The sequence below is a fragment of the Pyrgilauda ruficollis genome, unplaced genomic scaffold (genome assembly GCF_017590135.1).
Source record: "Pyrgilauda ruficollis isolate IOZ18807 unplaced genomic scaffold, ASM1759013v1 scaffold46, whole genome shotgun sequence".
Lineage (NCBI taxonomy): Eukaryota > Metazoa > Chordata > Aves > Passeriformes > Passeridae > Pyrgilauda > Pyrgilauda ruficollis.
The window spans coordinates 5,063,371-5,075,747 of NW_024526155.1; the positions used below are offsets into that span (position 1 = coordinate 5,063,371).

General features: G+C 66.2%; 2 protein-coding genes across 2 annotated transcripts in view; both read right to left on the minus strand.

Moving 5' to 3' along the window:
- The window catches only part of SLC12A5 (solute carrier family 12 member 5), a 26,311-nt gene extending 19,635 nt beyond the window's left edge, over positions 1–6,676 (minus strand). The window contains exon 1 of the mRNA XM_041478795.1: positions 6,595–6,676. Within this exon, the coding sequence (XP_041334729.1) occupies positions 6,595–6,628 (34 nt within the window). The 5' untranslated portion in view covers positions 6,629–6,676. The remainder of the gene's footprint in view (positions 1–6,594) is intronic.
- An 873-nt stretch (positions 6,677–7,549) lies between these two features.
- MMP9 (matrix metallopeptidase 9) lies at positions 7,550–12,113 on the minus strand. Its single transcript, XM_041478834.1, has 13 exons — positions 11,889–12,113; positions 11,446–11,684; positions 10,971–11,119; positions 10,634–10,762; positions 10,378–10,551; positions 10,129–10,302; positions 9,837–10,010; positions 9,536–9,691; positions 9,147–9,447; positions 8,886–9,025; positions 8,625–8,775; positions 8,422–8,525; positions 7,550–8,138 (listed from the first exon to the last, which is right to left on the minus strand). The coding sequence occupies exons 1-13, from the start codon at positions 12,027–12,029 to the stop codon at positions 8,029–8,031; spliced, it is 2,142 nt and encodes a 713-aa protein (XP_041334768.1). The 5' UTR covers positions 12,030–12,113; the 3' UTR covers positions 7,550–8,028.
- Positions 12,114–12,377: the final 264 nt, after the last annotated feature.

A 12,377-nucleotide genomic window follows, 5' to 3' on the forward strand; every position in this document is an offset into this window, starting at 1 on the left:
CCGCGCCGCTTCTGCCCCGCGCCGGCGCCGGCCCCCGGCCCGGCGGGGGCGGCCGCCCCGGGCTGTCCCGCTCGTCGGTGCCGATGCCGGTGCCTCACCTTGGCTGGCGCCGCCGTCGCCGTCCTCGCAGTCGGTCAGGTTGTTCAGCATGGCGCCGGTGCCGCGGCCGCTCGCTGCCGCCGGAGCTGGAGCTCTCGCTCCGCAGCAGCCGCGTCCCCGCGCCGCCCCCCGCGCCGGTGGGAGGGGGCTGCAGTGCGGAGGCGCCCGGGCTCACGGCTCACGGCTGCTGCCGGCGGAGCCCAGCCCGGCCGCCCGCTTCATCACGTATGCGGGAGGCATTGCCCCCGCCGCGGCGGGGAGGGGGGGGCGCGGCGGCGCGGGGGGGCACAAAGACGAAAGAGCGGAGCGGGGCCGCCTCCCGGCTGCGCCAGGCGTGGGGGGGAACTAGGGCAGCGCTGCGGGCCCGGCTGGTGCGGGCGGGACGGGACGGGACGGGACGGGACGGCCCCGCAACCGCACCGACCCTGCACCCGGCCCGGCTCCGAACCCCGCCTCCAGCCCCCGCACTCCGCACCGGCCCTCGCACCGGCCCCGCATCCGCCGCCAGCCCCCGCACCCCACACCAGCTCCCGCACCGGACCCCGGCGCAGCCTCGGGACCTGGAACACGCTCGGGGTGCACAGCGGGGCAGAACCTCTGCCTGCGGGACCGACACAGCGGAGGCGGCTGAGGCCCGGGATCACGCAGCCCCTGTCCGCGAGGCCCCTGCCCCGTGACGGGCGGCTGCCGGGTGGGGGCGGCTCCCGGTTGGGCAGCACCACGTCATGCAGGGGACCCCTCTGCGGGCATCAGGGCCTCGGCCATGGATGGAGATCTCTGCCCCAGCAGCAGGACGACCCAGGGCACCCGGGGAAGGGGAAGACGTCCAGACCACCCCACAGCGGGGCTGGGGGGACAGCAGAGGTGATTGACCCTGCTCTGCCCAGCTGACCTGCAGCTCAGGGAATGCTGCCTGCAGAGGGGAGCAAGCTTGATGTCACCTCCCCTGGTGACCAGAGGGTCGAGATCACACCCATAGCAACCTTCTCAGACCTGGTTGCAATGGGGCCAAAATCCCCAGGCCCTGTGCTGTCTACAGAGGCCCCAGTTCTTGCAGCTGTCACCCACAGGGCCAGGGGCACAGGTCACTCTCGAGCTGGAGTTGTAGAGGGACCCTGCAAGGCTGCTTGAAGCCCCCTGTTCTCTCATGCACCTAATCCGGGAGGATCCCCCAACCGGAGCTGGCTGCAGCTCCCGGCATCTCCTCCAGCACAGGCTGAGATCATGACAGCCCGCTGGCCTCCGTTACTTCTTGACGGCTGTAATTAATTGTTTACTTTCTCCTGGTGCGGAGCCAGCTGCTCCGCAGCGCGGATGCTCCCCGGTCTGACCTCGCGGCCAGGAGAGAGGCTCAGACCCCTCACCCCAGCCCGGCAGGCAGCACTGATCCCTGCCCTTCGGCCGCAGCCAGGACCCCGGGACCTGGCATCCCTGGGGAGCTGCAGCAGCACAGTCCCAGCTCCACGGCAAGCGGCACAGGAGGGCTGCAGGGAGGATGGGCAGTTCAGGGTGGGCATCTCAGGGTGGGCACTCCCTGCCCAGGACTCTGTGTGGCAGTCACCACATGGGGCTGCCCCTGTCCAGCTGCAGCAGCACCAACCCCTCACACCTGAACCCCTCAGCCCTGAGCAGCAGCCAGCACTGGAGCAAAGCGCTGGCCCACTCCCAAGGGCTGGGACTGGAAGGAAGGGGCTGCAGACAAGATGCAGTGGACAAAAGCACCATCCCATGTTGGCCTGGGGATCAGAGGGGCACCCCCAACCCCTCCAAGGGGGCTGTGGCTGGCCAGAAGGGCAGCAGGCCAGGGTCCAGCCAGCCATGGTGAGTGCCAAGCACCAGAGGGTGGTTTTTTGCAGGAGGCCACAGCGCGTGGGCTCGGCACAAGAGGGATTTTCCTACTAAAACAGATGCGGGGGAGGGAGCACGTGAAAGACCACTAATCCCCTAATCCCAGGATTATGGCTCCATTTCAGGGGTTGGGATTTGACGGCAGCACAGGGGGCTACGCTATCAAGACCGCATTGGCTTATCCTGTGCGCAGGGTCCCGCCAGCATGTGGGGACAACTGAGAGTGTCTCTGAGGCAGGGGAGACTGAGGGGGCTTGATCTCCCAGCAGAGCACTGGCCTTAACCCTGGCCAAAATGCCCCTGACTGGGGTATGTGGTGCAGTATGTTGAAGGGAGAGAGGTCTGGCACGGTTTGGGCATCATCCATGCATTGCATTGCTTGCAGTCTTGCTGCAGGCAGCACAAGGGCATGGAGAAAGAGGAAGATCAACGCTTTTCCCTGGCCATGGAGTGGGGGATCAACTGCAAGTGGCCCCTGAGTCGGAGTAGCAGGCAGGATCCTGGCTCCAGGCCAGGCAGAGCATCAGTGCCCCACTTAACTGCAAGAGGCTGCCCAGGAATGACGACGGAGAGCGGCCAAGCCAAGAAGCATCCCTGCAAACTGTCCTGTACCCCTGCAGAGACTCCTGAGAATGTCCCAGACCCCTCTGCACAGAGCCTGGGTGGGGGGAATCATTCTCACAGACATTCCTAGGGCTGAAGTCCTGGCTGCTGGCCACACAGCCCTTGCCTGTCCTATTACCAGCAGCGGTCAAACCTCCCAGGAGTGAGACACGTGCTGGAGTCACTGGGAAACCTCCTGAGGGCAGGGAGCGGGCAGCCTGGCAGTGTGCCACACGGCCAGTGAGGGCGGCTGTGCTGGGGAGATGCTGGTCAGCACATTGCACTGCCTGCTGTGATCCCTGGGCACTGTCAACAGCCTGCCCATCCACATCCCACCAGGATGGGACACCCCACACTGAGGACTTGAGGCATGAGGACAAGCAGCTCCCAGGGAAAAGAAGAGCTGGTGCAGGAAAGACCCCAAGATGATGGAGGTGCAGCAGGACAGAAGGGCAGTGATGCTAGCCAAATATTGTAGCAGTGGGTTTGCATCACAATGTGCTCTCACCACGCTGTCCTGACAGCCCCAGGAGCCCAGGGGCAACACATTCTGCAGCACCTTGGCAGGATGGAGTGCTCTTGTTCACCTCCATCCAGACAAGTCAGGGCCCTGCCACCAGCATGGGGCAAAGGCAGAGCTCAGAGCTGACACAGGCACCAGCTGGGACTTGACTCCAGCTGCAGCAGCAGGACAGGACATGGAGGGAGGCGCAGCATCCCGTGAGGCTGGGTGGGGAGCCACGGGAGGCACTGCAGCTGCCTGAGGCTGAGAGCAGAAGGGCAGCAGTGGGGCAGAGCTGGCAGAGGCTGTGGGGCAGGGCTGGCAGAGGCCGTGGGGCAGAGCTGTGAGCTCCTGCGTCACACGAGCCCAGCACAGCGCGCAGCTGGCGCAGCGTCCCCAGCTGCCCTTGCCCAGATGTCTTGCCAGCAGCAGGACCACGGCAGTGGGCGGCCGGGCAGCCTGGCACAGGGATCAGCAGCAGAAGCAGCCTCCTCCCACCAGGCCCAGCTCCTGGCAACGCAGCTGAGGAGCCCCCAAGCAGCCCTGTACCAGTTGCAGTACCCTGGGGATTCCAGGCAGCCACTGCTGAGCCAGGGCCAGAGGGCCCAGCGATGGCCGAGGAGCAGCTGCATGGCCACTTGCCAGCCGCTGCCAGAAGGGTTTGGGTGCAGGATCAGCTGATGAGGCACTGAAGTGTCCTGTGCCCCACACGGCACCCGTCGCTCAGTCCCACAGCCTGTGCAAGGACCTCCACCCTTGGCACCCCACTGAAACACCTGTGGTGTGTCCAGTGGCACGGAGACTCCTTGAGAAGGTACTGATGGGGCTGTGGCTGCTGCAGCCTCCCGGCAGCATCCCACCCCCCACATCATCGGCCTCTACCTGCTGCACACCCTTGGCTCACCTAATGATACCCCGAGGGCACCCAATCTGCCACAAACCTGACCTGAGTGTCAGCGAGAGGGCTGGAGGAGATGGGAGGGCTGGGGGAGTCTCCTTAGCATCCCCTGTCCCTCACGTGTACCCCTCCGTGCACGGTGCCCCAAGCGCCCCTGTCCCTCCCTTGCGTGCTGGCCCCGCTCGGCAGGGCCCTGCAGGGCGTGCAGCCAGGGCTGGTGGGGTCCCTACTCTAGCCAAGCCCCCCTCAGGGCCTCCCCTCCCACCTGGGGCCAGCCCCACACAACTGCCCCACAGAGCCTGCTCCATGGCCCACAGCCCGCGAGCCCAGGGCCCTCAGGGGGGCCGGAGAGCTGCGGAACCCCCTCAGCACCGACAGCCACGGCAAGGGTGACACCGGGACCGGTTTCCATGGCAACGAGAGGCTCCTTAACTGCTTGGTTGCCATGGCTACTGCCGCCGAGCCCGACCGCTCGGGACACAGCGGGGCTGCGCGGTGGGGACGATCCGGCGCCCTCTCGGGCCAGGGCGGCTGCCCCACGGACAGCGCACCGGGCACGGGGCAGCCGCCCCACGTGCAGCCCGCGGGGGAGGCCCAGCCCCACGGTGGGTCCCAGGTGGAGCACATCGCTCCCCGGTGCCGCGGGGCCCGGGCGGCGCTGCGCTCGCCGTGGGACCGGGCCCCGCGGGACAGCGGCAAGGGGCCGCGGGGCGGGGCCGCCAGGGCCACACCCCCACCGGAGCCGTCCCGTCCCGTTATCGCCCCCTGGCGGCGCCGCGCAGCCCTGCCCGCCCCCGCACGGACCCGCTCAGACCTCGCCAAGACCCCGCGCAGCCCTGTCCGCCCCCGCCGCCGCCCGCACGGATCCCATTTCCCGGGTCAAGCCCGGGATCAGGCCCGGCTCCTGCAGTGACCTGCCCCCGGCCCCGAGGTCCCCGCGGCGGCGCCGTGTCCGTACCCTGCCCCGCCCGACACCGGGCGGTCCCTTGCGGCCACCGCCCCTTCCCAGGGGCTGAGATCCCTCCTCAGCACCACCCGCCTGGGGTCGCTCCAGGGCAGGGCCTTCCCAAAGGGCGGCCCCGGGAGCCACAAGGCGACCTGAGCACGGCGCCAGCTCACGGACGAGCAGGGGCCCTCCAGCTGGCCGGGGGTTCCCGCACCGCCCCGGCACTGGCAGCACGGCCGGCTGCAGCCTTCGCTCCTGCACCGCCCCGAGATCCCCGGGATCTCCGTCACTCTGTTCCCCCCACGCGTGACACTGACATGGGGTCAGGTAACACCGAGAGTTCGCCCAGGGCCGAGTCCCTCCCTGACCACTGCTGTCCAGAGCTCCTGCCTGCCATCCGCAGCCCCTGCCAGTCCTGCAACCGCCAGCCCCATGCACCCCTCCCATCCATCCCCCGGGAGGCAGCATCCGTGGTCCCAGCACTGTGGAGAAATGTGGGATATGAGGAATCCCTGAACGCTGCCAAGCCCTAAGTAGCCACCCTGCCATGGCTGTGACCACCCCACAAAACAGGGCACCTCCAGCAGGACCAGCCACTGGCTGTCCTCTGGGAGGGCACAAGGTCACAGCTCAGCCAGAAGGATGTGTCCCCTGCTCCCACCACGGCCATTTGGCATGCCCACCCCGGCTCCCCACAGCCCCCCACCAGCAGACTGGCTGCCAAACCGAGGAGCTGCTCCTGGAGGGCCCCAGAATTCAGCCACAGCCCTGGCTCATCACAGTCCGCTCCGCCCCAACACAGCCCACAGGCCAGGCCCAGCTGGCCCAGCTGCCATAAAGTGACAAGTGGCCCTGCATCCCCTTGCCACTGGACACAGCCCTACATCACCCACGACAGTGTGATCCTAGACAGGGCCCCAAAGGCCAGAGCCCACTGACAGAGGCACAGCCCAGCCCGGGTGTCGTGGTGTCCCTCCGGCTGCTCGCGCCTCCCACCCGCGCCCTTCGCCGAGGGTGCAAGGTCACAGCTCAGGCAGCACAGCCCCGGTGCTGCCGTCGGCCACTTTTCTGGGATCAATACGGCTCCGGTGACAGCAAAGCCCCACCGCCACGTCCCCTGGGCACCACGAGGCGATGGCTGCCGGCTCCAGTGCCTGTGCCCATGGCAGCCCGGTGGGCACTGCTGCATCTGAAGGCTGGCCACAGCTTGCCCTGTCCCGGCTGGGCAGCAGCCACCCTCCACCATGGCTCCCTGGGGAGCAGTATGTGACCCCACACTCACAGCCGACCCACAGCCATAACCCCGCTCCATCCCCCTGCCGGTCCGGCGGCAGCAGGGCCTCGCTCCAACAGCTCCCGGTACGGGGACAGAACAGGGGAGCTCCCTGAGGAGCGGAGGTGCCTGCGGGGAAAAGTCTGAGACGAGGGGTCCTGCCCGGGCGGGCTGCTGAGCCCCACTCCCTGCTCTGCACCTCCCATGTCCCGGATCCCGCAGCTCCGTGCCATCCCTACTCCGGGGGTCTGCACTGCCTCTGAGGGTCCAGACCGACCAGAGCTCCGCACCCCCCATGGTGTCCCGACGGCCCGGCCCTCCTTGCGGACCCTCCCCGCAGACCCTGTCCTGCCCCGCGGATCCTCGTCGCGGACCGTGTCCCGCCTCCGGAGCCTTCCCGGGACCCCCTTGCCCCCGGCGCTCACCCCCGCCGCCGGTGACGGTGAACCGCCCGCTCATGGCCCCGTCGTCGCCACAAGTGGCTCCGGCCCCGGCGGTCGCTGAGCGCGGCCCCGCCGGGCGCTGACCGGGGTCCTAGTGCCCGCGGCACCGCCCGCCGCGCCGCCCCCGCGGCCGCAGGGCTGGCTCCAGTCCGAGTGGATCGGCTCGGCCCCGCTCCGGTCGCCTCGGTTCGGCCCCGGTCGCCTCGGTTCGGCCCCGTTCGGCCCGGCTCGACTCGACTCGATGGGACCGGACCGCCCCGCCACGCCCGCTCGGTCCCACAGCCGCCGCCGAACTGGGGGTGCTGGGACCGTGCCCCAACGGGACGGGAGGGGGCCGCGCTCTGCCCCCGCCCTGTCCGGAGCCGCGGCCGCTAATTACAGCTAATTACAGCCCCGGAGTTGCGGCTGCCCCACCCTGCCGCGGACCCGGGCACCCTCGGGCACGATCCCGGTCCTGGCCCTGCCGCCGCGCTCTGCGGCCACGCAGGGACAGAACGGGCCCGGGGGAATCTACGGGGTCAGCCCGAGGAGGGGTCTCGGCGGCAGTGGGGAGTCCGGTCACACGCTGAGTGCCGGCCACACGCGGTGACAACAGCCCGCTCCTCATCTCGGTGCAAAGGTGGGGCGCAGGGGGGGGCGGTGGGTGGAGGATTATGCGGAGCCAGGGCTTGGGAGGTCTGGCGAGTCGGGGCGGGGGTGCCGCCCCTAGCGTAGGGCTGGTGGTGGACAGTGTTGGGACCGAGGGACATCATTCTCCGTTGTACCCAGTGTCCCTGCGGGATCCAGAGTCCTTAGCAAAGGGGGATTTGGTGGCGGCCCCCCCACAGTGCCCCCTGCCCACTGGTGCTGGTACTCTCGGGGCACTGTGGGGGAGGATGATGCTCCCAGCACATGGGAGTTCTCCAAACCAACAGCTGATAGAGCACTCGAGGCTGTGTCCAAAGAATTGTCTTTATTACAAATGGGCAGGCAATTGGCAGAGGGGCTGGTTGGCAGAGTGGGCAGTGGGCAGGAGTAGGCAAAACCCTGTGTCCCACCCTGGTATGATCCCAGGCGCCAGCTCCCAGTGGGGCTCAGCCTGACCTGGCATCACTGGCTCAGGAAAAAGACAAATTTGTCTTGAATCCATGTGCGGTTTGCACCAGACAAACGCCTCTGTGCAGTGGAGCTGGCACTGGCAGGGGTGGCACAATGCCATCTGTGGCAAGAGTCCTTCTCCCCAGCTGGGGCTCTCCAGGCTGGGCAGCTCCCAAGAGGTGAGGACCCCCTACCCCTTTCTTCCAGGACCATGGTGATCTCATCTGGGGCTACCCACAGCCACAAGGCTCCCAGGAGTCAGCCCATGAGACAGGAGCCCACAGGTTGGGAGCAGTGGGCAGGGAGCAGCACTGGCAGAGCTGGTGGCTGGTCAGGCCTTCAGTTCTGGGGACACTGCAGGATGTCATACTTGACGTAGCCCACCCTATCCACCTGGTAGCGCGGTGTCATCCTCCAGTAGAAGCTGCCCCGGCAGAAGTGGTACTTGCCTGGGCAGGGAAGGGGATGGAGGGAATGGAGGGTCAGCGGGAGTTTGGCCATACAAAGACCCATCCTGGCGGCTGCCCAAGCAGCACAGGCACATGGCACCCTGCACCTTGCTGGCACCCTGCCAGCTGCACCACAAGGACCCACCGGAGCTGATGGCCCCCCTGTCCTGGGACCATTCCCCACACACCCGAGCATCCCAAGCCAGGAACCGGAGCAATGCCATGAGAAGCTCAGGTAGCCCGGGCCTGAACCCACAGCACCCACCCACCAGGTTCCACTCACCTTGGTAGAGGAACACATTGCGTGCATCAAGGGGGACGCCGGTGAAGACATCATCGGTGGCACGGGGGTAGCCCTTGTCCACCCTCTGAACCTTCACGTCCAGCCTGTGGGAGAGCAGAGCCGTGCTCAGGGCTGCTGGGAACCCCCCTCCCAGCCCCTGGCCAGGGCTCAGGCAGGCGCTGCTGCTCTCCAGTGCTGCTCACCTCCAGTAGCTCTCCCCGCTGAAGAGCAGCACTTTGCCGCGGCCCCGCTGCAGGGCCCCCGAGAGGCGGCCAGCTTCCTTCCCTATACCCAACTTCTCGATCCCCCGGGGGCCCAGCGCACTCTTCCCAGAAAACACCCAGAACTGCCGACCTGCAGTGGGAGATAGTGGGGGTGTCAGGCAGTCCTGAGAGCTCCCAGGCTTCACCAGGCTCCTCCCACTGCCCGTGGGACTGGGCGAGGGCAGTGGGGGCAGAGCTCACCAGCGAAGAAGAAGACCCTCTTGGTGAGCAAATCCTGGAAAACAGCATCGATGGTGTCTGGGAGGCCAGGCCAGGTATCAGCAACAGAGAAGGCACCCTGGATGCCCGATTTCCAGAAGGATGAGTAGGTCCAGTATTTCCTGGTGGGGAAGATGAGCTGTCCTGATCACCTCAATCTGCCACAGCTCATGTCCCTCACATCCCTGTGTTCCCCCACATCCCACCTCACCAGGGCAGGAGGTGCCAGATGCTGCCACTCACCCATCCTTGAAGAAGTACAGCTCCCCATTGATCTCTGTGATAGCATCAAAGTTCTTCTCCATGCAGGCATCCCGGCTGGGGTCCACAGGAATGGGTCCAACTGTGGGCTCTGGCGTCTCCTCCTCCTCCTCCTCAGTGGTGGACGTGCTTCCAGCCTCTGTGGGCAGGGGCTGGGGCTCCTCCGTGGGCAGGGGCTGGGGCTCCTCTGTGGGCAGGGGCTGGGTCTCCTCCGTGGGCAGGGGCTGAGTCTCTTCAGTGGGAGCAGGTGCAGGTGCAGTGGGCTTAGGGCCAGAGCCACGACCTGAGTGAATACAGGGGAGGGCATGAGGCTGGAATCAGTTTGGTGCTGCAGGACACCCAATGCACCCAGCTGCAGTGCAGCTGCTCACCATAGAGGTACTGGATGCCCTGGACGTCATCGGGGTGCAGCTGGAAGTCCTGGATGTAACTGTACATAGGGTACATCAGTGCCTCACGCACACTGGAGTGGTCCAGACCCAGTGAGTGTCCAAACTCATGGGCAGCCACCAGGAAGATGCTGTAACCTGGGAGAAAGCACTGGCCTAAGTGCCTGGTGGGCCACAACAGGGCGGGACACACCATCCAGAGACTGTGGTCCCCACAAGAAGTGTGACAATATGACATGGGTCTGGGAGGCACAAAGGGGAGCACAGGTAGAAGGAGCAGTACCTCTGTCAGGGCAGAAGCCCCACTTCTTGTCAGTGTCATAGTTGCTGGTGGTGGCACACCAGAGCTTGCCATCCTGTCGGCCCTGGCTGGTGCAGGAGCTGTAGGACTGTCCCAGGAAGGTGAAGGGAAAGACGCACGGGTCCCCCTGGGAGTTGCCGCCGATCACCGCCGTGTCTGCAGCAAAGTGTCAGTGAGGCTGTCCCTGGCCCCTGGCTGCACCAGCCAGAATCCAGGACAACGCTGAGACCCCTCATGTGCCCCCTCCCCTGCATGCCCCCCTCCCTGCTGGCACCTCGGTTGGGGCAGAAGCCGTATTTCTTGTCCTGGTCGAAGCTGGAGGTGGTGGCACACCAGCGGTAGCCATCGGAGCGCCCGTCTGTGGTACAGGTGTCGTAGGAGGTGCCCTCGAAGATGAAGGGGAAGACACAGGGGGCTCCATCGCTGTTGCCGCCATTGGTGTAGAGGACTGTGGGGTGAGGGAGAGTGAGGAGGGCCCCAGGCACCGCGGGGCTGGGCAGGGGTTATGGTTGCCACTACTCACGCTCGCTGGGGCAGAAGCCATATTTCTTATCCCGGTCGTAGTTGGGGGTGGTGGCACACCAGGGCAGCCCATCCTTGCGCCCCTCCGTGGTGCACTGGGAGTAGGAGTGGCCCTCGAAGATGAAGGGGAAGTGGCATTCGGCTCCATTGGCATTCCCGTGGCGGGTCTTCACCACTGCTCAGAGAGGGGTGGCTCAATGCTGCGGCTGCGGTTGGCACCATCAGATCCCCCCCAACCCACCACATCCTGCCCTTACCTAAGCCAGTTCCCAGTGTCCAGAACTCATCATCGTCAAAGTGGGCATCACCCTGGATGCCCTGGCCTGGGGGAAAGGCGTGGGCCAGGAGCCCGTCCTTGCCGTCGAAGGGGTACCCGTCCCCATGCTCTGCAGGGAAAAGCACCCTCAGCTGAACCTGCCAGAGGAGCCCTCACGTCCCCAGCACACACACAGACACCCAAGCCCTGCACACCTCCTGCACGTATGGGGGCAGGGGGACTCTGTGCACAACCCAAGGAGACGTGGGGTAAGGATCTCACAGGCAGCGTGCATCACCAGGCCCCTCCTCACTCCCTGCCTACCCAAAGGACATCACCTTGGCTGCCAAACATGATCATGATGTCTGCCTCGCCACTGTATATCTGGGTGAAGGTGAGAGGGGTCACATCGCTCCACACTTGGAACGCGCGTCTGAAGGCGTCATCGATCACGGCACGGTCCAGGTCGGGGGAGTAGTTTATCACCCTGCCAGGGAGGCAGAGGGTCAGTGCTGCTAGCTTCCCTCCTCATGCAGGAGTGACCCTGTTCTGGGAAGGAGCAGACCCCCACCTCCAGAGGTGAGAGCAGTCACCACCCTGGCCTCACCCAGGGCTCAGGTGCCCTTCTGGGCACTGGGGAGCAGATGCTGCTGTTGTCCCAGCCCTGGCAGCATGGGGACCCAGCTGTACAGGCAGCACCAAGCCTGGAGAAGGGCTGAGCAGAGGCTGCCAGCCTCCTGCTCCCTCAGGCTCTCCATTCTCCTGGCACCATCACCCTGGGGACACAAGGGTTCATCTCCAGAGCAGACTCACCGGTAGGTCAGGTCCATGTGGTCCCACTTGAGGTCCCCCTCAAAGGTAAGGAAGGTTCCCACGTCAGGGACGCCACAGCGGGGGGCTCGCATGGCCTCCAGTGTGGCAGCATCCAGCTCTCCCGTCTCCTCCAGGCCCAGCTGCTTCTGCATCTTGAGCAGTGCCTTGCCCAGGGACACGTGCCTGCCACCAATCTTAGCCTCTGCCTCCGTGGTGTAGCCGAACCTCTGCAGGTAGCGCTGTGGAGGAAAGGCAGCCAGAGGGGTGAGCGAGGCGGGAGGGGGCTCCAGCAGCCCCGGGCACCCATCCCAGCCTGGGTGCTTCCCTGAGCTCAAGGAGACTGACAGCTCTCAAGCAGTGCCTGCAGCCCTTCACTGTCAGCCTGCGTGCCCCCTTGGGAACCTGGGTGCCAGGAGAGCAGCACGGGGCCAGGCTCCCCTCACCTCTGCCAGCTGTAGATCCGGCAGGGTGCTGATCAGGTCCCCCGGGAAGGTGACAACCGCCTGCGGCTTGCCCTGGAGAGGGGCCGCATAGCAGGAGAGGGCCAGCAGCCCGGCGACAAGCGGGGCCAGGAGGAATGCCATGGTTCGCGGTGGCAGGAGGGATGTGGCTCTGCTGGTCCCCGCTGTCTGCTCTGGGTGCCGCCGGGCTACCCGCTCCTATTTATGGGGTGGGAGGGCAGTGAGTCACCCTCAGACCCCTCAGCGCCGACTCACGCTCCCTTCTCCCTTCCCACGGTGACGAAACGCACACTCCATCTCTGCCTTAACTGTTTCATCACCTTGTTTACTAAACACGCTGCGTTCCGCAGCCACGCGAGGAGGACAGGAAGGAGAGTGGCTGGGCAGCTGCACCGGGCCACAGCACAGCACCGAATGGCCACCCTGGGGCTGCCCTGCACAGGCACTGCCCTGCTGGCCCCAAGGCCATGG